Source organism: Paramisgurnus dabryanus, chromosome 9, assembly GCF_030506205.2.
Source record: "Paramisgurnus dabryanus chromosome 9, PD_genome_1.1, whole genome shotgun sequence".
Classification (NCBI taxonomy): domain Eukaryota; kingdom Metazoa; phylum Chordata; class Actinopteri; order Cypriniformes; family Cobitidae; genus Paramisgurnus; species Paramisgurnus dabryanus.
The window spans coordinates 25,097,888-25,123,324 of NC_133345.1; the positions used below are offsets into that span (position 1 = coordinate 25,097,888).

General features: G+C 36.4%; 4 protein-coding genes across 5 annotated transcripts; 2 read left to right on the plus strand and 2 right to left on the minus strand.

The window, feature by feature from the left end:
• Positions 1-117: 117 nt before the first annotated feature.
• Positions 118-10,940, minus strand: slc24a1 (solute carrier family 24 member 1). Of its 2 annotated transcripts, XM_065278615.2 has the most exons (10): positions 9,760-10,940; positions 8,492-8,554; positions 8,081-8,189; positions 4,257-4,307; positions 3,974-4,057; positions 3,364-3,455; positions 1,590-1,847; positions 1,395-1,484; positions 697-863; positions 118-616 (listed from the first exon to the last, which is right to left on the minus strand). In XM_065278615.2, the coding sequence occupies exons 1-10, from the start codon at positions 10,789-10,791 to the stop codon at positions 367-369; spliced, it is 2,196 nt and encodes a 731-aa protein (XP_065134687.2). In that variant the 5' UTR covers positions 10,792-10,940; the 3' UTR covers positions 118-366. The 2 variants fall into 2 exon arrangements, with proteins under 2 accessions (XP_065134687.2, XP_065134688.2); XM_065278616.2 differs by lacking the exon at positions 4,257-4,307.
• A 1,402-nt stretch (positions 10,941-12,342) lies between these two features.
• Positions 12,343-17,996, plus strand: ints14 (integrator complex subunit 14). Its single transcript, XM_065278978.2, has 12 exons — positions 12,343-12,456; positions 12,723-13,001; positions 13,120-13,227; positions 13,562-13,717; positions 13,909-14,027; positions 14,121-14,263; positions 14,625-14,717; positions 14,802-14,946; positions 15,163-15,296; positions 16,558-16,676; positions 16,784-16,849; positions 17,438-17,996. The coding sequence occupies exons 2-12, from the start codon at positions 12,780-12,782 to the stop codon at positions 17,687-17,689; spliced, it is 1,557 nt and encodes a 518-aa protein (XP_065135050.2). The 5' UTR covers positions 12,343-12,456; positions 12,723-12,779; the 3' UTR covers positions 17,690-17,996.
• Positions 17,997-18,239: 243 nt separating this feature from the next.
• hacd3 (3-hydroxyacyl-CoA dehydratase 3) lies at positions 18,240-23,065 on the minus strand. Its single transcript, XM_065278979.2, has 11 exons — positions 22,847-23,065; positions 21,978-22,020; positions 21,833-21,906; positions 21,496-21,660; positions 21,366-21,414; positions 21,181-21,291; positions 20,318-20,445; positions 20,111-20,223; positions 19,198-19,304; positions 18,942-19,073; positions 18,240-18,509 (listed from the first exon to the last, which is right to left on the minus strand). Exons 1-11 carry the CDS (start codon positions 22,925-22,927, stop codon positions 18,433-18,435), a joined length of 1,080 nt encoding a protein of 359 aa, XP_065135051.1. The 5' UTR covers positions 22,928-23,065; the 3' UTR covers positions 18,240-18,432.
• A 161-nt stretch (positions 23,066-23,226) lies between these two features.
• Positions 23,227-24,934, plus strand: ppcdc (phosphopantothenoylcysteine decarboxylase). Its single transcript, XM_065278980.2, has 5 exons — positions 23,227-23,501; positions 23,841-23,936; positions 24,071-24,199; positions 24,332-24,500; positions 24,729-24,934. The coding sequence occupies exons 1-5, from the start codon at positions 23,367-23,369 to the stop codon at positions 24,800-24,802; spliced, it is 603 nt and encodes a 200-aa protein (XP_065135052.2). The 5' UTR covers positions 23,227-23,366; the 3' UTR covers positions 24,803-24,934.
• Positions 24,935-25,437: the final 503 nt, after the last annotated feature.

The window sequence follows — 25,437 nt, forward strand, 5'->3', positions numbered from 1 at the left end:
ACCCTTTAGACGCATCTACAGCAGGCACTTATTTTGGCATGACATGTGATGCACACAGGATTTCTCTATGCGCAGAACACATATTTTGAAAAAAGGAACCACCCACATGACGGCTACATACATGTTGTGACGAACTTCGCATCGAGCACTCTCAAAAAAGGCGCTGCTGATACAAAATGAACTAAATTATATTGCATCACAGATCATAAACTGACAATATGAGTGATATTGTTCTCCATAGTTCCAGGAAAGCTTTGAAACCCATAAATGCACATTTAAAGTTCAAGACGTTTGACAGGAGCATCTCAACATGGATACAGATAGTGTTTTACTATCAAACCACATGGAGGTGCAATACAGCTGTGCTCATATGGACACGGGACACATGATGATTCGATCTTCTAGCATTACGCTGAGAACCAGGAACACAAAGTAGAGGAAGAACATGGTGGATCCCAACACTTTATTCATTCTCCACTTACAGGCAGCAATGGAAATAATGACGAAGAGGAGCATGAGGAAGAGCAGCACAATGGCACAGAACAGCCCGTTGCTGCTCACGGGCACCGGGGCAAATGAATGGCATAACGAGAACATCAACCAGGGTACTGGCAACCTGCAAGAGCGAATAAGATATGGTAAGACACAAGTTATGGTAAATACAAGGTATCTTAGCTAATATTTCGATCAGCTCACCCCACAGTGATGTCAAATATGTTGCTGCCTACAGAGCTGGAGACCGCCATGTCTCCCAAACCCTTTCGGGCCACAATCACACTGGTGATTAAATCAGGAATGGATGTTCCTGCTGCCAAAATCGTAAGACCCATGATCTCCTCTGAGATGCCGATGGTCTCACCCACCTAGAGTAGTAGAGAAAAGATGATAAAAGATAATTCATTGCTTTATCACTCATAAATGTTGTTCAAGGATGATCAGAACTACAGTAACAAAAAAGTATTTGGACACTCAAGCCACACCTAAAATGTATGACTTTTGCGTAGATAGTACTGAGAGTATAGAAAGTTCCTAGCCATTTCAGCCTAGAAAATTGCAACTTTTACTTTTCCGTCGGTCTTAGTACACGATGTAACTACAGAAGAGTCCATTTTTAAATAGGAAAAATATTGAAACTCATTGCTCATTTTTGAGCGCGATGCTAATGGTCTAATCAGATTCAATGGATTATGCTAAGCTATGCTAAAAGTGGTACTGCCCAACCCGAAAATCAGCTGAATGGATTCCAAAATGGTAAAAATCAGATGTTTAACTCTAGGGGAGCTGGAAAATAAGCCTACTTTTTTTTAATGGAGTGTTCTTTTATAGTGTGGCTTAAATGTCCAAATACTTTTAATATTGGACCACTATATTGGAAACAGGTTTGCTGTACTGACCTGATGTGCCCACCACACCATAAGATAGGAGAATATTCCAATCCATACTATTGAGCCAAGGAATGTAATGACAAAGAACTTTTTGGATGCCTGTAAAGCATAAAGCACATGTAAGTGCTATCATGAAACAAATAAACAAGAAAAACACTGCTAATCTTGTAATCGTGAATGTTAAGATGTTTGCTGAGTTCTCACAGGGTTTCTGACGTCTGGAACTGTGAGCCACAATGGGAAGACAATGGGCAACAGAAGCAGATATGTGGCCTGTTTCCGTCTGGTGTCTGGCCACTCTAAGGACAGAGGTTCATCGTTGTCCCCATCCTCTCCGGCTTCATTTTCTTCATCATCATCACTGTCATCACTGTCTTCATCACTTTCATCTTCATCACTGCTGTCAGAGCCATCTGACCCTCCTGGATTCTCGGATCCACCTCCTGCCGCAGTGCCTTCCTCCTTAACAGTGCAAAACACTACTAAATGTGTTGTCAAGTGTTAACAGTTGTGTTATTATAATGCACGTGGGTGATTATATAATTATATAATTCTGTTATCAAGAGTATAGTAACAGAGTTTGATGGTAATAAAATTGACACTGACCAATTCTGACAACAGGAAATAGCTATATAAGACACTTTTTATAGAAAATATTACACTCACCTAAAGGATTATTAGGAACACCATACTAATACTGTGTTTGACCCCCTTTCGCCTTAATCTTACTTGGCATTGATTCAACAAGGTGCTGAAACAATCTTTAGAAATGTTGGCCCATATTGATAGGATAGCATCTTGCAGTTGATGGAGATTTGTGGGATGCACATCCAAGGCAAGAAGCTCCCGTTCCACCAGATCCCAAAGATGCTCTATTGGGTTGAGATCTGGTGACTGTGGGGGCCATTTTAGTACATTGAACTCATTGTCATATTTAAGAAACCAATTTCAATTGATTCGAGCTTTGTGACATGGTGCATTATCCTGCTGGAAGAAACCATCAGAGGATGGGAACATGGTGGTCATAAAGGGATGGACATGGTCAGAAACAATGCTCAGGTAGGCTGTGGCATTTAAATGATGCTCAATTGGCACTAAGGGGCCTAAAGTGTGCCAAGAAAACATCCACCATACCATTACACCACCAGCCCCAGCCTGCACAGTGGTAACAAGGCATGATGGATCCATGTTCTCATTCTGTTTACGCCAAATTCTGACTCTACCAGGCAACATTTTTCCAGTCTTCAACTGTCCAATTTGGGTGAGCTTGTGCAAATTGTAGCCTCTTTTTCCTATTTGTAGTGGAGATGAGTGGTACCCAGTGGGGTCTTCTGCTGTTGTAGCACATCCACCTCAAGGTTGTGCGTGTTGTGGCTTCACAAATGCTTTGCTGCATACCTCGGTTGTAACGAGTGGTTATTTCAGTCAAAGTTGCTCCTCTGACCTCTAGCATCAACAAGGCATTTTCGCCCACAGGACTGCCGCATAATGAATGTTTTTCCCTTTTCACACCATTCTTTGTAAACCCTAGAAATGGTTGTGCGTGAAAATCCCAGTAACTGAGCAGATTGTGAAATACGCAGACCGGCCTGTCTGGCACCAATTACCATGCCACGCTCAAAATTGCTTAAATCACCTTTCTTTCCCATTCTGACATTCAATTTGGAGTTCAGAAGATTGTCTTGACCAGGACCACACCCCTAAATGCATTGAAGCAACTGCCATGTGATTGGTTGATTAGATCATTGCATTAATGAGAAATTGAACAGGTGTTCCTAATAATCCTTTAGGTGAGTGTATATTGTTGTGGCATGTAACATCTTAAGATCCAAGAGAATTAGTACCAAATTATTATAAAAATAATACATTTGGACATACTGTTTGACAGATCAGCTTCACAGCAATTTGAATATTTGGTAAGTTTATTAAAAGTGTCTCAGAGCTTCGTTCTCTTCTTCCAAACTACTTTTGGTCACACCTTTTGTGTCTCTGTCTTCTGATTGGCCTCTCCATCTTTTGCTGCTGGACTCGTGTCTTCTAAATCCTTGGGCTGGTTTGTTTGATCGCCGACTGAGAAAACATCAATACACAAGAATTCCAAAACATTAAAAATAAGTTTAATGAAGTTTGCAAGTATTTCATAAATGTAGCTACAAGCTCCTCTCAGGTGTGGAGTGAAGATGTTTTTCAATAGGAGTAATAAGGTTGCAATAGGTCCACAGTTGTGGAGCAAGATAATCCTCAATGACTCCAAGCCTCTCATACTTAATTCATGAGATGGAGCTTGGTCATTATATATGCTAATGTGTAAAGCAGCTCTCAAGTAAAAACAAAAGGTGGAAACATGGAATGCAGGATGCTGTGTAAAGGGCAAAATGGGCCAAACTCTTGGCAGAGTGCCCTCTCTTTGTATCTTTCATCCGTCCAACACACAGCTGGTAGCACACAGCTTGTGGACATGCAACATTCATAACCATTATGATGAATATGCAACAGAGCTCATCTGTGAGATATAACAATGCACTGACCTGTCTTACAAAGCTCATGTGCAATCATAATAAAAACAGACTAAGATTATAAAATCTCACCTTCACCAGATTTTTCCTTCTTTTTGTTCTCTACGTTCCCCAGGGCCATGCTGTTCAAAATCTGAGCCTTGTCTTTAAATTTCACTGCAAACCAGGAAAGGAAGAATATAGCTGTGATTTACTTTCTTAAATCTTGACTGTAACTGTCAACAATGGCACAAATTACAAATGCCCTGATTCCACGGACGTCATACAATGCGATGTCATTTCCTCGCATCTCACAGGCTACTACAACAAAGCAAACACGGCACAAGAATGACATCACGTACACTAAGCCCCTTACCTTTGCATTCCAAAGAGCTTCTAGCCTTTGCATCTCCATTAAACACTGACTCTAATGAGTAAAAGTAGATTCATATACAATACCATGGTAAGTGTGTCACACAATACCTTTAAAAAACATACATATCTGCACTTCTCAAGGTTACATTTTAGATCTTAAAAACTTGTACTTGTAAACATGTTTTGTACAAAAGTGTATTCATTTATTTACAGCATTGTGCTTATTGTACACTAGGGTTGCAATAAAAAAAAATGTTTTGCCTCTCAAGAATACACAAACAAAGTTTAAGACTCAAGTTGTCTTTAAAAAATGACGTGCTCCGCTGTAGCAGTATCATACATTATATCACATAATTACACGACTCTCTGGAATGCTTGAATCTGATTGGTCAGTGCAGACCTTCCAAGGTTTGTTATTCTAGACAGCGTAAGTCTAAAAAGCTTGGCCATCACATGATTCATGGAGACCTCAGTTAGTTCCTGGAAGCTCAGTCCAATTTCTTAGATAGGCCTACATAGGTTCCGATGTCGATTTTCGCAAGTGGGTGCATACAGCTATGGCCAAAATCTCATGAAATTATGCCTTCATGAGCACTGTTTTTATCCTAATCCTACCCCCAAACCTAACCCTAATCCCAACATTTCATGGGATGTAGGCCGTAGCTGTATCCTATCTAGCCAGAACTGCAGTTTTTTTCCTAATATTATCCCCAAACCTTACCCTCAACCCAACATCTTGCGAGATTTGGCCGTAGCTGTATCCCCTCTAGCCAGAACATGGGCGCTCGGCACGTTGTCACGCAATGCTTATGTTGCTTAGCAAAGGCAGACGCTAGGAGAGCCCAAGTGCTTTAAAAAAAAAAAAGGAAAAATGCAAAGCGGGGTGCTTTGCATTTTTCCTTTTTTTTTTTTTTTTTAACTTATTCATCTTATTCATCAAATCATTGTAGATATTACAACTCGCGAGATCCACCAATTAGAGAGGCTTCTGATTTTTAAAAGCATTTAGATTCAAATGAATAAATACTTGAACTTTATACTTGTTTAAACAATTGTTATCATAAAATAAATCCTGACAGGGTGATGAGGTGTTGTATCACCCTGAAGGGATTAGTTTGTAAAAACTGTACGCTATTCCTTGGACATGTGCTTAACTGTGGATTGACAATACAATGCAAAAACTCGTTCTGAAAATGGTTCTTAAACAGGCTACTTCTGTTATGCATGCAAAGTTTCTTTATCAGGGTATAATATTGTTTTTTGAGAAAGTAATAAGAAAACAGACTTCATAAGAAATACTGATTTACTGAGTAAATCAAAGGAGAGCAATTGAGGTCCCATCATTCTTTTTTTAAATGTACTAAATGAACAGTACAAATGAAAATTTAAAGTTATATACAGACCACAATCTGTAAATGAGCACAGGCCCATTACAATAACAGACTTGAGCTGCAGGAGCCTGGCTCTGATCCAGCCTTTATAAGCTCAGTCAAAAGCTGCTTAATAACATGCTGGGAGTTTGTGTTTGGACCATGAGAGCACAGGTGCCGCATGGCTTCCTGAGGTCAGACTGAAGGTCATCAACCTCAGGAGACCCTGACCAACCACAGCCATCAAACCACTGAGGCATAGAAACATCCAGGGTTTTTGCTTAACATATGTGCATGATATCCATCACAGATGTGCAAGAATTGCATAAAATTGTATGTCGTCAGTGCTAGCAGACATTGTATAACGTGTATATACATATTTTATAGCTAGAGGTGAATGGCATTTCTCATCACATAATTTCTGTGATGTTTTATAGTCTTTTTATCCCCATAATTTCACATGAAGGGGAAAATTATAGTTTTCATTTGCATAGTGACATAAACATTGATGTGACATGACAAAATGTCATTAAACCCATCCGTCCTCTCACTTCTATGAATTACTCTTCACTCCATAGACTGAGAAAGAGCTATTTATCTTCTTAGTATCAATCTGGACTTAGTACTGTCATTATATAGAACATGCTATGCTAATCCATTTGTACTGGGAGAAGGACAAAGGGACTCCTCTGTTATACTACCAACTAAGGATCTTGCAGCATTTAAGGCAATACATAACAATTATAGCCACCACCACCACCAGACTTGTTGTTTTAGAAGTTTTAATATGCATCCATATTTTTTTTCAATCTATTTTATTAAGATACAAACAGAAAATACAAAAAATATAAAATACAAAAATTAAATTTCAGGCCTAAATGTCTTCTATTTAGTGTTACCTCTCGGCACTAAACACATCTGGAGCGTTTTTGAGCAGAATGAAGTAAAAAGACTAATTTCTTTAAAATTAGAAATTAGGGTTAAATAGGTTTAAGAGATCCTGCAGTTTCCTGCTATTGCTCAAGTGGAAGGGGAGTGTACCCTAAAAACTTGACACATCTGTTCACATTTTTATACAGTTTTTAATACTATATACACATCCTGTATTATCTGGTTGTATTCTAATAAAGAGACTGAGAAACAATTATATATGAGCAGCACTATAACATTTTAAAAGCAACTAATCTAATTGTGGCATGGTGGCCTTTTGCACAGTACTGTACATTAAAATATTAAAATGTATTAAAATTGTTAATGTAGTTGTTGGTATTATTATTATTATTATCATTATTAATAATACTAATACTGTCGCTGTTTTTTTACCAAATATTAATATCATCACCATCATTTTATATAATATTATATTGATTGTTGTCAGTATTGTTACTGTTATTACTATGACCATTACTATTAATAATAATCATTGTTTATTATTTATTATTATTAAGTTATTATAATGGGATTAGAAAAAAAATCCTAAAACCATAACAATCCCTAGAATTATCATTGGTATTACCATTATTATTGTAAATACTATTATGACATAATATACATGATATTATATTTATTATTATTATTATTATTAATACTACCCAAATATGTATTATTATCTGTTTAACTTATTATTATTATTATTTTATCTTATTATTATTATTTTGCTTATTATCATTGCTTCATAACAATATTATCATCTATATTATTATCCGTTTAATTTATTATTCATTTATTTATTATATCATTGAGCAGAACAAATCATTGTCACAATTGTTGTTTTTGTTGTCTGTTTTGTTTTTGTTGTTTACTACTTAACTATCTGTTGTATGTTTTGCACTTATAATAAAAAATAAAACATACAAATATTAAAATGTATTCAGAATCTGAAAACGTTCATGAACTATTTTTAGGCAAGAAAGTCAATTTCAATTTTTTTTTACTTTTATTTTAATAGAAATTAGTCATTTTTTTTATTTAATGCATATGACAATGAGGGCTTTGCTTTTCCAAAATCCAGTGAGCTATACCTACAGCTATACCTAGCTATACCTTTTTAGGCATCATCTAAAACTGCTAAGTGTTGGGTCAAAAAACTTGCAATTTAACTTATGCTGGGTTGTTTTAACCCTTCGTTAGGTCAAATATAAACATTCTCTGGGTTAACATAACCCAGTGGCTGCCTTTTTGACCCAACATTGAAATAACCCAGCATTTTTTTTTGGAGTGTAAGACATCATAATGCAGTCCCACAATGCATTGCAATAATCTGAGTCGGGCATTTCAAATCAGTCACGCATGAGGCATTAAAGTTTACTTGAAAACTGATTTGTGATCCGCTCATAGTTACCATAGCTACGTTTCCACAAAACAAAAAACGGCAGATTGAAGGCTTGTAAAGCTTCATGCAGTGTTCGCTTAATGAGTTGTCATTATGATGGTGCAGACACTGAAGTGCTCTTACCCTCTCCTAGAGGATCTAGTGTGTGAATCATCAGCTGGAAGATGGTGTTCCTCATCGTACTGTTGTGAAGAGAAGCCGAACTGCCTCCGCGTTGCAGTGTGGGCTTTAGCTACAAGAGGGGATATATATATGTGTTCAACACACATTAACCATTGCACATGTACATACTGTAGAAGCGAAAGTTTATTTATATATGTGTCTATTTATATATATGCATTTGATGTTTTTATCCAAAGTGCATTTTATCAGTATGCTTTCCCTTGGATGAAACCCATGACCTTTTGTGCTGCTAATGCAATACTCTACCAGGAACACTGTGTGTGCGTGATCTGTATGCCCAAGCAATAGCAGATGATTGAATATTTTAATGCAACACCATTGATTTGTACGTGCATGTCTATTTTGGATTACCTTTAATCGATTCCTGTCTTCTGTTTCAGGCGGCCTATTATCCTCACCTGATGTCCCATTGTCCTGTGTACAGCAACAGTTATGACATTACAGAGGATGCAAGGCACTGAATTGACTTTTGTGTGCTTTCTGCTTTACTTTAATTTCTCCTTCTGTTTTAACATTGCAGATAAGTAGACAGTTGATATTGTACATTCACTTCATGTTGGGCACACAATGAATTAAATTACACATTTTATTTCAGGCAAAATAAGCATTAACCCCTCCATATACAATGTCACAGGTTGTCGCATTGCATACATGAGCACCCCCTATTATATCAAATCTTGTGTACTGTATTTATTGTAAGGGCTACACTATTAATCGTCTGTAATAAATTCAATCCAGTGGATTTAGTTTGACTGAGATCTAGGTCCTATGGGTCTAGTAAGCCGCCTTACACTATAAGCTTTAATCACACTTATCAAGTTTAAACACTGTATGCTGTATATCACAGCAGACCCTCAAAGTATTATGTGAACATCTTTGTTCTGTGAATCCCTGAGTGAATGAAACAAGTGCAAAAATAGTAAATATTGTAACTATTGCACAAAATAATATTCCTCGTTGTGTTAAAATAATGTACACTTTTATGAGATGAGATGAAGTGTCGCCTATTAAAACAATATGGGGCATATTATGAAATGCCATTAGCAGCCGAATAATACTCACTTTATCCTGACAGTCACCCACTCATATGTTGTTCATTTGTTTAGATAACTGTTACAGTAATTCTTCTGGATTTCAATAAAGTGCAAAGCCTCTTTCTCAGGTAAGATGATATGGCAAATAGTTAAAGGAAATGTGACAACTGGCATGTTTGGGAGTTTAACTAATATAGATGGAGCTGTTACTGTGAGCCAAACGCACCTGCTCCAAATACCTCACTTATTACAACTCATTACCGATGTCTGGCGCCAGTAGACACAAGAGATCCTTTTCATTTCTGTGTATCAAAGGGAAAACGCAAACACATGCATATCTCCTCTATGAATAAACATAAGTGACTCACATTCATCTGAGTGAGATGCTATTAATTCTCTGTTATCTAGATTTTATAGGAGAATAATGGTTCATTCAAATGTTGAGGTTAACCACAGCAGAAACAAAAATAAACCTTTAAATGTGTCAACATAATATTATGTTTCATAAAAATTACATGATCTGGATTTGCATTTTTACTGTGAGTGTAAATGCAGGGCATAAAGGAAAAAATAAATGATCCATACCTTCTCAGGTTCTTCCACAGTGATGACTTTGACAACGTTCTTGTGTTTCCTGAGTTGAGTCTTAAAGGCTTGCTCAATCTGAGCATTGTACTTCATGAAGTAAACATAGCTAGCATAACCACACACCAGCATCATACTCTCCCACCACATAATAGTGTTGTCCAAAAAGAAAATAATGAGCATGATGAGATCGATGATGTAGAACGATACATCCCGAAACAGAGGCCACCAGGTGAGGTAAAGCATTTCCCGGGAGAACAGTGCACACATTCCGATCACAAATAAAATATTAAAGACAGCCGAACCAACGATGGTTCCAATGCCCACATTGCTATGGGAGATGAAGACACCAATCAGGGATGTGAAGAGTTCAGGAGCAGAGCCTCCTGCAGCCATGAATGTAGCGCCTGCCACATCATCTGAAATCTCCAGTTTGTCTGTGATAACTCCTAATGTAGGGACAAAGAACTCATCGCAAACAATGGCCAAAGAAACAAACATGTATACCATTCCAAAGATGTGGAGTGCAACCCAGCCTTTGCGTCGATCCTCAACAGAGAAGATGTCCTCCGGGTACTCTCCCTTCATGTGGGGTGCGTCTCCGGGGCTGGAGGCTGTAGTGTTGGACACCTGAGTGGTAGTACCTGTTGCTGGAGTGGGAACTGGGGTGGGTTTTGGAAGGGTTGGATCGACATAGATGCAATGGAGGATAGTCCTATTTGTGGTTGTTGTAGGTGGCTTAGTAGTTGTAGGTATTGTCGTTGGGGCTAAAGTCATATTTGGATGAACCTCATCAGAATATGTGGAGTTCTTTGAGTCAACAATAGTTAAATTACTAACCGTTATCATCTCCAACAATCCTACTATAGTTTGTCCAGAGCCATCATCAGGTTCCTGTGCTATTTGGGGCTCTGGCCAGGGTTCTGGTAGTCTGGCTCTAATTGTCAGTTGGTATAAAGAACAAAGGAAAACCCCAGAGAGAAGAAATATAATCCGACTCAGGTGAAGTCTCTTTCTTCGAGTCAGAAACATTTTCAAATATGTTTCCTAAAGGGCACCAAGTTTGAGGTTCGGGTAATTAATCCCAGCACGTCCAAACTTCACCCCTAAAAGATGCTGGGGTTTGCAGGTCACTCTCACAGAGATATTCATCTCATTTTCTCTGTGGTCCAGGTCCTTTAGCAAAGTGCTTACTATGGAAATAAGTGAATGTTGAGTGCAACACTTGTATAAACAAAACAACTCTTGCACCTTTTTATGTATAAACAGCGTATAAAATAAAAAAAACTATAATGCATTGTAAAATATCACAATAATTTATACCTAATTACAAAACTAATACTTTATAATAAAAATCTAATGTGTTTTATGTAGAAGATACAGTTACATAAACACTATAATGTAAACTGTGACAAAGTGTTATTGGCAACAGGTGCTGCTGTAACAGTAGCCTACTTGGCACGTGAATCATTAAGTAAACCATATTATTTACTTAAGTAAACTATATTAACATTTTCTCTGTTCTCAAATAAGAAATAATCTTTAATAGCATAGCGAAACGTACCAGTTGACGGGGGCTGCGTGCGTTGTTGCGTTGAGCGCTGCTGCTGTCTCACAGCTGGACTGCAGGGAAACAGTGCACGGATGCTGTGAGCGCGTGTGCTGTGCAGGACAATCAGGACAGCTCTTCAGCGACATCAGCACTAAATCTAATACCTATATAAGAGGATTACATCTACTTTCTCCTCACACTCTCATTATGTCTCGAGACATTTTATCCCAATTATTTTGATCATAGAGATAGATTCAACTTTAATTCAAATTAAGTCTAAGTCTAAAATCAACTTTTGTAACAACTCAATAATTAAATGCTTTGGATTGTTTTACAGTTTGATATCCATAGATCTAAATTTGTAGTTTTTCATAAAAATAGATATTTTAAGTTATTTTAATTAAGACATATTTTATTTATAAATAAATTAACAGAACCTACTAAACAACCGGCTTGTTCCACTTCATATTGCGCAGCAAGAACTGATAGGCTAACGACGTCAAAGTACCGCGAGAGCAATTAGATAAACAATACGAAGGAGTCTACTTTCACATCGCTCTCGCGGAACTTTGACGTCATCTGCCTGTAGAATTTTGAGCCGCATAAAGTTTTTTTATTGAATCAATAATATTCAACAATTTTTTACATAAGCCAGAGGATGAAAGAAAAATGTAATAAAAACATTGAAATGCTTACATACCTTAATACATTTAACAGCTTTCTTGTTTATCAGATTTTAGGAGTGCTTAATTTCTAATAGCAAAATTTGGATTAATGGTTTAATCAACATATTTACATTTATGTATACTAAACTTTGCCAATAAAAGTAACAAATTAATTGAATATTATTCCTTCTTAAGAGAAAAAAACAAACAAAATATTTTCAAGTTGAAAGCTGAGCAAAATATGATATATAACAAAAGAGCACTAATCTAATGACAACTCCAAAACAAATGAAAAAAAAGTTTCTGTATGTTGACCACAAAAAGTACAAAACATGTCAATTAAATCTGTTTACAAGGAAAGGCGCCGCATGAAGTCGAACAAGCTCTGGGAACGACTCATCACGTGTTTGTTGTTTCCACACGAACAGCTTATCACAGCGCACACTTGGTTGAGAACAAGGCATTTACTGTCAACTATGGGTAAAGTCTTGAACGTTTTGTTCTAAATTTGCAAAACTATGTATGCATACCAACGCGAAAATATAAAAATCCACTCTATTTCATATTTTCTGATCATTTTACGTTTATCTAGTTTTTATTTATTGCGAGAACCGTTGCAATTTCATTAGCGTTACTGTTAAAAATATGTATTACTTTGCTTGTTCACATAGGCAAAATATATTGTTTTCGAGAAGACTTTTGTCACGCATGACTGGGATAAACTAATACACAGTTTTGTTTTACAGACACTTGTGTCGTCCGTCTGTAACTGTCCATCAAAGCGTGAAGAAGAGATTGTAACCATGCCAACGGTGGTTCTGTTGGACTCATCGCTGTCCATGACGCGACCCGTGTCGGTCGAGGGCACTGAAGAGTTCCAGAGGAAGAACTTGGCCGTACATGGGCTGACGATGCTGTTTGAACACATGGCAACAAATTACAGACTGGAGTTTACCTCACTTGTCGCTTTCTCCTCCCTCTGGGAGCTCCTGGTCCCATTCACCAGGGATTACAATTCTCTGCAGGTAAAACTAAACAGATAGCCCAAATATCATGAAGCAATGATCAGTTCAATGAATAACCACTACAATATATATTCTTTCTAGAAGTCTTGATTGTTGTTTTTTACTTATTGTTTTGTAGGAGGCTTTAAACAACCTTGAAGACTATGATAAGACCTGTCTAGAAGCTGCTCTACAAGGTGTCAGTAATGTAGTACAGCAGGAGTGGGGAACAGCCTGCCCTTGTCAGGTACAATGTTATATATTTTAATATAGAATAAGAATTTTCAAAAATAGCAAATGTGCACATGGTATATAATAAGAAATACTGCACAAGGTGAGATTTTCATAAAGCAGGCATACGCTTGTTGCAAGCTCTTATGATGGCTTTGAGTTTCATTTTGATTCATCTGTTTAGTAAAATATCAGCATTGTGATTTACTTTTTTCTACATAATCATGCTACATAATGTATAAATCATTTTAAGGTCATGTCAAGGATTGAAATCAAACTTTGATGCTCCTAATCTTATAATTAATGTGTGCATCAGTCAGTATTAATGCTGTTTTAATGATGGCCTAAAGGTGGTGCTGGTTACTGATGGCGCACTTGGGATTGGCCGTGGATCTTTGCGGCATTCACTGCAGACACTGAAACAACGTTCGGAAGACAAAAAGTTCCCTCTGCCTTTCCCGTTCCCTTCTAAACTCTATGTCATGTGTGTTGCCAATGCAGAAGAGGTACATCAGACTGTTTTTTTCTGTGCCCATCATCATCCATTAGGACATCTGACTCATTAGATTGTAATCAGAGGATATTGCCACCCACACAAGTGTCTGGCATTATATTCCAACTACTATTACACTTTCTTATTAAATTATTTCTTTAATTTGCTTTAATATGTGTCATGTGGCTTTATTTTCTCCTGAAGCTCCAAGCAAATGATGGTCTGGATAACTTGGAACAGCTGATTAGTTTGAATGGTGGGGAGGGTCAGATATACACTATGGATGGACCCCTCTGTCTTAAAAGTGTCCAGGCTATGTTTGGGTGAGCATTATTTTCTACTATATATGCTTGTGTATTTAATTGTGCACATATAACATTGTTATTAATATGGTATCACTGTACTTGTTTTGGCAGTAAGCTGATTGACCAGGCATACTCTCCCTTCCATGCTGTGCTGCGCTGTGGGAACTTGGCCTCTGACGTGCAGGTCTTTCCCAGGCCAGAACCAGTGCTTATAGATGAGGAGGTGGATCCCATTCCCAAAACAGTGCAAGCAGGTACAAGCATAAAACATACTGTATTTAATGTAAAAATACCTGCAATTACAGCGTATTAAATAAACGTATTGCTACGCCTACCTATTAGCATGGCTGTGGATTTAAACTGACACCTGTTGGCAAGGATGCAGAATCACACAACATTTTCATGTACCAAAGCCATTTTTGAGATATATTGGCCACAAGCTGCTTTTATTTATTTTTAAAAAAAATTCATTAAAAGTCCATTGTTACTGCTGTGTTATTTCAACATGATTTTAAAATGTAATTTCAGTTGTTCAAACTTTGAACACCCATTAATGTTTAAAAAATGAAAACCAAAGTTGTACCAGACACGTACCTTCTTTTGTTTTATATATAGACTTGGAGATTGTGGGTTTTATTGAGATTGGAGACATCTCCAGCCCTCCTGTTTTATCCAGGCACTTGGTCCTGCCCATTGCTGTAAACAAAGGTTGGTATTCTGCCCCTTATTTGTTCCTAATTCATTTTATTCACCTATTTAATATTTGCTGAATGCAAATCTTATGATTGACAGAGGGGGATGAGATTGGTACAGGGACCACCGATGAGACAGAAGAAGAGCCCTCCACGAATCAGATGGCTGGCAAAAGCCCAAATTTCTGTGTTCTTTTACATGGCAGCCTGAAAGTGGAGGGCATGGTGGCACTTGTACAAGTAGGGTAAGAAGTTACATTTGTATTTTTATAAAGAAAAAGTTTTTGTTAAGCTGATCTTTTTCTGCTTTAACAAAATTCCACATTAGAGCTCCTTAGGAGTTGCCGTGACACAGAGTCTATATTCTTTAAAAGCATACTGCTTAATGTTTAATCTGATAAAATAATATTTACAAGATGAATTATCTGATAACTCTATAATGTTTTCTGATGTTTTCTCAGGTCAGACTGGTTTGGAATGCTTTATTCTCAGGCCGACAGTAAAAAGAAGTCCAATCTGATGATGTCAGTTTTTGATCCGGGCTTAGAGCCTCTGCCCTGGCTGGGCCGAATGTCTCAGCTTGGTCCTGCCTCAGGTAGATAATTCCCACTCAGGCATACTACTTAAAATTTAAATTTTTAACTTTCACTGTCCCATAGGTGGGATGTATGGCATTACATATTTAAAAAAAGAAAATCTTAGACTTACACTAATCTTGACAAACTATATATTGTTGGAAAGCTCTAAGAATGTAGTTTTCATATTTCAAGGCCATTTGATGATAGAAATTGTATAGTGACAGTCATTTTGTTAAATGTCACTGACCCCATAGGAATAGGATTTTATATTTATAACAATAATATCCTGTAAATGTAAAAAATATCTTGACAAACTATATATTGTTGGAAAGCTTTTAGAATTTACGTTTTATATTTCAAGGCCATCTGATGATAGAAATTGTATAGTGACACGGCATTTAGTTAAATGTCACTGACCCCGTAGAAATACATATGCATTTTTTATATCCATTATTCTAAAATTCTTCAAATTAATCTATGAATCTTCAAAAATCTTGACAACCTACAAATCATTGGAATTTTTTTTTTGCATAAATAATAATTTGCGTGACAGTAATTTATTAATTAGTGACAAGACTATGCAGCTAACTGTTGACACCTAGTGGCCTTTGTTGTTAAAACCACTTAAAGTTTGACAAAAACTTAAAATTTGGTTCAGAACTTGTTGAGGCTTTATTTCTTTTAGCGTTTTAGGTGTATTTTAATTTAGTTATATTCATTTCAAGGTGCATATCACCTTTTACCCCCACTCACTCAAAAGTTGAGAGTTAAAGGGTTAAAATAAAAAGTAACTGTTGTAGTGCATTATGCAACGTACAAGTATTTCATTATTAAACAGAAAAACAAACAACACATGCCAGACTAGATGGTTCAGTTGGTTCAGTTAAATATTTACCTTTCATGTAAATACACAAAGATAACCGTTTAATTCTGTTGATTCTTTTAAAAGTCTTTCACAGGGTCAATCCAAATGCAGTCTTACAGTTTTTACACAAAATGAATCTCAAACAACTTTTTAGTTTTATTCTAAAAAAAACGTAATGCATTCCTCACCATGAACAACTTAGCCATAGAAGCTGGCAAAAGAAAATGCACAAAGATTAGAGCTAAATGTAATACAAGATATTTGAATAATTAAACATTTATTTTCCTCTCTTGCTGTCTGGTCCACATGTCCATGATAAAAACATTTGCTTTTTGCTTTGCATAAAGTTTTGCTTACTGGCCAATGCTCTACTGTATATCCACTATGGCTCTTTGTTTTCGGTTGACCTGTAGATGCAGCTGAAAATCCCTATGGTGAAGATGACAGTAAAAGTCCCTTCCCCATACAGCCGAAATACAAGAGAAGCTATGCTCAGAATGTTACTGTTTGGATTAAAGCCAGTGGACTGCAGGTATTATACTAGGAATTACACTGCTCCTGACTTTATCTGCAGGTTAGCAATGATCGATGATTTGTAAATTGATTATTTAATTCAAGTTTTTGTAATTAATCTAACAGACAGATGTACAGAAAATTTTCCGGAATGCAAGAAAACTGCCAGAAAAAACGCAAACTTTCTATAAGGTCAGTATTCAATTTTTAATGTGTATATTTTGTCTTGTATTTTTTTGTAATAAAGTTTGATAGAAAAATAATCAATTAATTCACAAGTTAGTGATGCAGAGTACAGCAAGCAATAGACATGCAATACCAGGAGCTTAAGTGTAACTTCAAATGTATTACTTAATTTAAGGGATAGTACCAGTGCATGCATGCTTTGTGCATTTAAGCCAATGAAAATGAAAGCCGTTAACTACAGTTGATCAAAGAATGAAAGCAGAACATGTTTTTAATAGTATTCAAAAAAGAACCACAGAGTAGTTAGGACCACAGAGCGTTTAGGACTTACTTGCTACAGTCCATTCTAGTATTTCAAGTGTTTCATATATTTTGTAAAGAATGTGTTAAAAGGATTTTGTATGGATATTTTGTGTGGATATCTTTTATATTGACTGAGAAAGGCCATATCACAGATTGAAATCAAACTTTGATGCTCCTAATCTCTTTGGTCTGATTTTTACAGGCAGGGTCACATATTTTTCCATTTACCATCCTACCTGTATTGTGACATATTTTGTTGCATTAATTTTCTTTGTATTTTCATCACTAAAGGAATTGAATCGTCTGAGGAAAGCTGCTCTGGCCTTTGGATTCTGGGAGCTTCTGAAAAGTGTGGCTGAACTTTTGGAGAGGGAATGCACTCTGCTTCCTGACTCCGCCCACCCTGACGCTGCCTTCCAGCTCTCGCATGCTGCCCAGCAACTTAAACTGGCCAGTACTGGAGACTCGAAGTATGCAGCATTCGAACACAACATCACCCCTTTGCTTACTGACTTCTCCGGGGGAGGAGCTGAGAGAATGTAGGACTCTACCTGATTTTGTTTGGACCTTTATTTAAAAGCAATGGTTTTTCCATGGGAAATAAGTTACTTTTTTCTGTGGCATTTTTGGCAGTTTTAATTGTGTTAAAACAACAGCAAAGTTTAAAAAAAATGTTTTTTGCTCTCGTTGTAACGGATAAAAAACATTAATTTGTGCCATGGTAATTTTATAATCATTCCATTTGAGAAAAGAAAACTATTCAAGGAAATGCATTTACAGGTTTTGTAATAATTTGTGTAAATAGCTTTTACTAGTGAACAAATAAAACAAATTGACATTTTTGATGAAATATTTTCAGTTGAATTTATAAATCAAGTCCAAATCCCACATACAATGATGATGTTTCATGCAGTTTTCCCTGAGGTTCAAGATCTGTCTCGGTGACAGAGATAACTAATGTAACATCTCAGGGAATGACAGGATGACAAAATCCTGCTTGTGTTTTCAGTCCGGTAAATCTTTTACAAACCTAACATTAAACATACTGAACATAGTTGAAATGTTGAAACAAATTATATAAATACCTTGATGGTACTCTTTAAATTTATTTAATAAGGTCATTGTTTATCTTTAGCGTTCTTGTAATAGTCATTTACATACTGTACAGCTTGATCATGGTCCTCCTTTATTTCAGAGTAAATGCACTTTATATAAAAGAAAGAAGGATAGAAAGGTTGAGAATTAAATCACAGAAACACAGGGATGTGAAGATACACAGGACCTTCTCAATTGGCCTTCCTCTTTTTTGTGCGAAACCGTCTACTCCTTTGCTTGAAGAGGTGACGGAAGTTAACGAAGAGGCCTGAAATTGGTAGATTTAGTAATATAGCAGTTTTTTAGTATTACAGAATACATTATTTTGTGTCTTTTTTATGTGATCTCTATGAAATACTTGTAAAACATCCTTAAAGTGATAGTACACCTAAAAATGAAATTTCTCTCATAATTTTCTCACCCTCATGTTGTTACAAACCTGTATACATTTCTTTGTTGTGATGAACATGAAGGAAGATATTTTGAGGAATGTTTGTAACCAAACCAATCATGAGCCCCATTCACTTCTACAGTATTGGTTTTTCCTACTATGGATGTCAATGGGGCCTCTGATTGGTTTGGTTTCAAACATTCTTCAAAATATATTTTTTGTTCATCATTACAAAGAAATTTATACAGGTTTTTAACAACATTTTTGGGCAAACTATGCCTTTAACAAACAACTGGAATAGGACCTTACCTAGAAACATGAACACCAGGTAGACCTGCAGGATGTAGGAAAAGCTGAGAGACAGGCCTATGAATTTAGGCAGGGGAATGCTGAGGAGTTTGGTTTCATCAAAGATCGGGATGGACTGGATCACTGCCACAGCTGATCAACAGAAAGACATCAAAGAGCAGACACTATTACATAATGGATATAGGAACGCAATGTCTCTCCATCTAATGAAAAACATAAAAAATATTTATAAGGGTATCGTTTAAGACATACATACCTTCTGCTAACACACCAAGTGGATATAGTGGAATCCATATAGTGTATCTCACCCAAGTCAACAACTTCCATTCTGTATCAATGCAGGCCAACATGTAGAAAGGATACCTGTAATTCATTTAAACAAAGGTGGGGTTAAATAAATCCTTAATATTGTGTTTCATATGTTTTAACGCCATAAATGAATGACTCCTGTGATCAATTCAATCTGTACTAATTGGTTCAATTCAATCCTCCAATCAAATGTTTCAATAGAAAATACCAAATACTCAGCTCGTATTAAAAACTATTCAGTAGCTCTTTTCCCATGCTGCTTAGTTTAGGGCACAAAATACAAATTACTGTTTTATCCATCCTCTGCTTTAACTAGTACATATCAGAATTAGATTCTTAAGTTAGCTTTTTAAAACGACTTATGTTAGTTTGAGATAGTGAAATATGGATTTCCTGTGGCTGTGTAGAAACCACACGAGAGAGGCGGTCATGACACAAAGAGCATTAAAGCTCCAGCTAAAAGCATTAGCTCTTGGCATCATATTTCATCCTTCTTCTTAATGACATGAAAGTGAAACACAAATTACAAACTGTCCTTAAACAGATTTTAGGTTTTTATGCTGTGATAATCATCTAGGCCTACATTAGTTTTTCATTGGGTTTTTGAGTCATTTTTATTTTATTTTATTGAGAGAGTATTTAACAAACTAAAGGAGTTCAACTGCATATAAGAGATAAAATGATTATTAACATCTGGCCCAGAAAACGGAAGAGGAAATCCTTTAGATAAACCAAAAACTTCTTATACCATGTCACCAATTTCTGTATTTTCTAACCCCGAGCAGTAACTGTATTCTTAACTTGCTCAACTAGACAACATCGGATTGTGTCAAATGTAGATTAATCGTTCAAATAAATACCTAAATATCTCAATCGTACTCCACAGATAGAAGACAAAGAAGACCACTGGCTTGTTTTGCATCTCCTCTAAAGAACCAAATACGACAAAAAGAATGAAGTTCCTTCCCATCACCTTAAAAGAAGAGACAATTACATTAATTCCCACATTTTAAATAATATACAATTTTTTTATATCGGTTAAATAGCATAAGGACCACCCCACTGACCTGTATGAAAGCAGGCATGACTCCAGTTTTCACCAACCCCACAGCAGGATTAATAACTTCCATTATTGCCAACATCTGGCAGAAGTACATCACATCAGCAATGGTATGAAAGGTGTCGTAAAAAGAATCTGGTGGACAAATAAAAGGTGTTAGGACCATTTACCAAAGCCAAGGTCTTTGATGAATTAACATATAGATAAAATGCGTTTTCAAAATTATACATTTTATTTGTCACATACACATTTATTTAAATATACAGTAAAATGTAAACATGACATACTCTGTATAGACTGCAATAAAGAAACCTGATTTATATTCTGATTCAAAATGATTCAGGTCCGCATCAAACAAACTCTACTGTGAATTAGCTGACACATTTTACAAATGTGCCTATGCTTGCTAACAAATATAAACAGATCACTTCCTGTGCTATGAGATGCTCTTCATGAATTGCATAGTTTGCATAACTGTAGACCTTCTTAAAAAAACATTAGATGCATTTCCGTGCCAACATAAAATCTAAATTCACCCTACAGTATTCGTGTGTGTATTCATGTACTATTCAAGTTCCTGTTTTTTCTGTGACTGATTCATCTTTGTGTATGTGTGTGAATGCAGTCCTTCACGCAACATTTTATTATACTAGTAGAGTATATACACTAGTCAACATTTAAGGTGGATCAAAACAATCTTAAAATATTAAACAATATGCGTTCTTGTCTTGGGACAACTTTTTTGATCCACTTCAAATGTTGACTAGTGTAGTATTACGAAAGTTGCAAACCGTGATTGCGTTGACTTTATGTGTTAAGCAATGAACTGCAAAACTGCTTCTGCAAATGTGCTTTTAAAATGAGACTTGCCTTGCCCAAGTATGAACAGACGAACAGTCATGTTGACAAAGATCCAGGAGTAGCCGAGGAACTGGACCAAGTTGTACATAAACAGAAAACCTTTTTTCAAGCCAAGAAAAGCTGCAGACAAAGAGTAATAATGAACATGTTGACCAACACAATACTTTGCTCTTAACAAACTGAAAAATACTCACGGTCCTTTCGGACTCTTGACTCAACGCTGACTCTGTTTATTTTCTCTTCCTACATAAACACAAAACCCAATTAAACAGTTACGTAAATGAAGCCTTTCAATCTATTTCTACATAAATAATTTCTCATGACCTTCTCTCTGAGCTCCATTTCGGCATCAGACTCGTCCAGCCAGCGGTCAAAATCAGGGGCTAGAAACAAAGGCTTCTTTTCCTGCCTCGTGAGTCGACCCCACCAAACGTGCTCCTGTTTCTTCACTGTAATATTCACCTGCCGTTGAGTAGATTTGTGTTTTACCTGTGGAAAAAAAAACAGAAATACATCTGTGTAAATATAATTCCAAAACATAGCACCAAACCAAACTTGCACACAAAAGCGTTCTTCTTTTGCCAAGCAAATGTTCAATGTACTTCATTCTGCATCAAAACAAAACAGTATAGCAAACTATAGCAAACAACATGATCCATACCTCAGGTTTAACTGGTTTTAAGAATTCCAGGCTGAATTCATATTCATTTTCACCTTTTGCTCCATGCCCTTGACCTAAAGAAGAACAAATATAATTCAGAAACTAAAAGAAAGACTCAAGTGATGTTAAATAATGTGAAATGTACCCCTGAAGCGAAGAATGTTCTCTTCTACACCAATGATGAGATTCTGTGTGATAGAGACAGAACAAAACCAGAAGTGTGAAATTTTAAGCTCCTCCCACTTCTGCTACATTAGAATACTGCTTAATATCAAATGCTTAGACATTACTATGTATTATTAGTTTATTATTTTAAAGGTACATACATGCACAGCCACATTGTTTCATGAGATTATATTATATTATAAGTAAAACACTTAGAAAGCAAAGATTATCTGAAACTGTACAATTTGTATGCCTTGTTATATTGGGTTTGGATTTCACATACCAAAGCATTTATGATGTTATAATGCAAAAGTTGTTACATTTTACTTTCCCATCTTTATTTTTCTACTGGCTTAAATGAATTACAATAGAAAACACTATAACAGATCCTAACCAGTTGGACAGATACCTGTTTTAACTTTATTTGCATAAAGATACAAAGATATAGTCAACCGTATAGTACAACCACAGCAATGCCCCATTTGTTTCCGACCTCTCAATAGCAAAAGGTATTTACTCAAATAAGAAAACAAGCATGCTGTCTCCTGCTCTGTTAAAGCACGAGAGAATGGGGGCAGCTAATTGTTCGTTAATAAAACATGCCCTGACATTTTAACTGGGACAGATGGCTAGTTGGTCCATTAGGATCAAGTCTTGATATCCCATTTCTCATTCCTGTTCTCTATGTTTGATGCAATGTTTGCATTAGACCAGCAAACCTGTAATTATTTCAACAGAACACGTATTGTGTAGTTCGTACACAGCAACTAGGATTTAATTAATAACCATACACAACACGCTGAAGATCATTGTGAATGACAACATAAGCAGCGTTTTAACAGATCTTACCTTGGCATCACTGATTTCCACTCGCAGGTAAATTTCCCCGTGCCGCTGAGCCCAGTATACGTGAGGTGTGAGGGCCTGCATTGCAAATATTCACATTAAAAGTGCTCGATACGCAAATCTAACAGTGAATGACAGGAGGTGTTAACCTCGCGCGTCAACGACAGCCGGAAGACGCTCCTAGGATTCTGTCAGTTGGCCAGAATATTCGAGAGCGTCTGTGCGCATGTGCAAAGGTGCGCGCGCATCTGTGGCATACGCTTTCTCTCTATTTACTTATAAAGATAAAATGTAATCCATTAAATAATGAGTAATATTAAGCTTTCTGTAACAGTTGGTGTATAGTAAGTGCATTCCTCGCCAACAGTGGCGCTGTGATAATATTTATAACACGTTATGCTTTGTTTACGGAAGTAGAAAGCACGTACGGTCAAAGTGCATGAACTCAAGAAGTTCATGACGATATTGTTATAACTTGCTCCATGATTGTGTGTGCAGACTTTTGATCACTTATATTTGTATAATGCAGCAGTCTGCATTTGATTCCCTTCAATTGCAAACACATGGTTCAAGATTTCGTGTTTTGGTTGGTTTGACTGGTAGTGTAGCTGCTCTCAAAGCGCCGTTGTTGGTAACACAACTCCTTGAAATACCAGAGGTAAGTGTTTTATATGCATTAAGATCTGTCTGTTTTTCAGCTTCGGTTATTTAACTGTCGTTATCAAAAAGCTCCTCATGTGTGCCGTTGTCATTTTACATTTATCCACCAGAGTGGGCCATGTACACAAGCTTGGTAGCTGGATTACATTAGCCGCGTTTGACTTCATGCCAATCGAAGTACCGCGAGATCGATTCGAAAACTCAGTATTCGAATAGCTCTCGCGATACTTTAATGTCATATGATGATCGGTTTGCGCAGCACAGTTAAGTCATCGAAAATTGTACTGGTTTTGGTCTAAAAGGCTAAAACATGAACGTTTATTGCTCTGTTCTTCAGGTTGATGTACGTGTGGTCACCACAGACCACGCCACTCATTTTTATAGCATCAGTGAAGTCCCTGTTCGTGTATACACAGATAAAGATGAATGGGAGGTATGAATTAGAGCCTTATTAATATTTGACAGATCAAGTATAACATTTCATATCTTATTTTTAACTGTGTTGTTACAGCAATATCAAAATATTTCTCATAATCATATGTGCCCTCCTTATGTGTATCTTCCAAGATATGGACAAAGCGCACTGACCCTGTGCTTCATATTGAACTTAGACGGTGGGCGGATCTTTTAGTCATTGCCCCACTTGATGCCAATACACTTGGCAAAATTGCCAATGGAATCTGTGACAACCTCCTGGTAAGTTATTATAGATAAAGTAGTAAGTTTAGGTAAGATTAGATTTATAGGATAGTGAGATATAACATTGTTGTGATTGTCTGTAATTCTCTATGGGTTATCTATGGCTCTCTCTTTTTGTTTAATTAACAGACATGTGTGGTTCGGGCTTGGGACACAAGCCGTCCTCTGCTTTTCTGTCCTGCTATGAACACAGCCATGTGGCATCACCCTATCACTGCACAGCAGGTGGCCACACTTAAAGGCTTTGGCTATGTTGAGATCCCATGTATTGCGAAAAAACTTGTCTGTGGAGATGAAGGTATCTTGAATTTGCATTGATAAGGGAAAAACTAGTTCTAGTGAAAGATAAGAATTTCTAAACAATGTAAAAGTCATTTGGGCATTATGGTAAATGAAGATACTCAGCCTAAAGATATATTGGCTTCATTTTGTATGCTTTCTGTTTAAAAAAATGCTTAAATTATTTGTTTGTTATAATTTTTTTGGCTCACAAACATATTTTACATTACAGTCTCTATCCTCACAGGTAAAGGTGCCATGGCCGAGGTTTCAACTATTGTTGATACTGTCAAACAATACCTTCAGAAACCTGCTGAATGATTTCAAACTTTATTTATACAATTAACAAAAAACATACAGTACATACGTTGTGGTGTGATATTAGTTATGTTATTTCAATGTTCTATAGTTTTTTTTTACATAAGTTTAAATAAATAGTTTTTTTCCCTGTTAAAAAAAAGTGGAATTATGTTTTTATTTTAGTTTCATATTTCAACTGAATGTTAGTATTAGGTAATACAAAAGTATATTCACAGTAATGCCATAGACAAACCTTTTTTGGTTCTCCAAAGAACCATTCAGTCAAAAGTTCTTAATAGGACCATTACTTTCTTACCTTTTATTGTCTAAAAACATTTAACCACTGCAGAGAACCTTTTCTGGACAGAAAGGTTCTTTGGATATTAATTAAGGTTCTTTATGGAACCATACAGCCAAAAATGGTCATTCTGTGGCATTGTGTAGTACCTTTCTTTTTAAGAGTGTTGTATCCCTATAATTGATCCTCAATTTTATAAGCACATATTAATGAAAAGCAGATGCTCCCATTTCAAAACAAATTCTCCAAAAGTCTAATGTAGTTTTAGGGTTAGGGTCAGTGCAGCTATAAAGACTGTTAGTTCATTTTCGCTGTATAATTGCTGTATAATATGGATCAATATTAGATAGATTAGTTT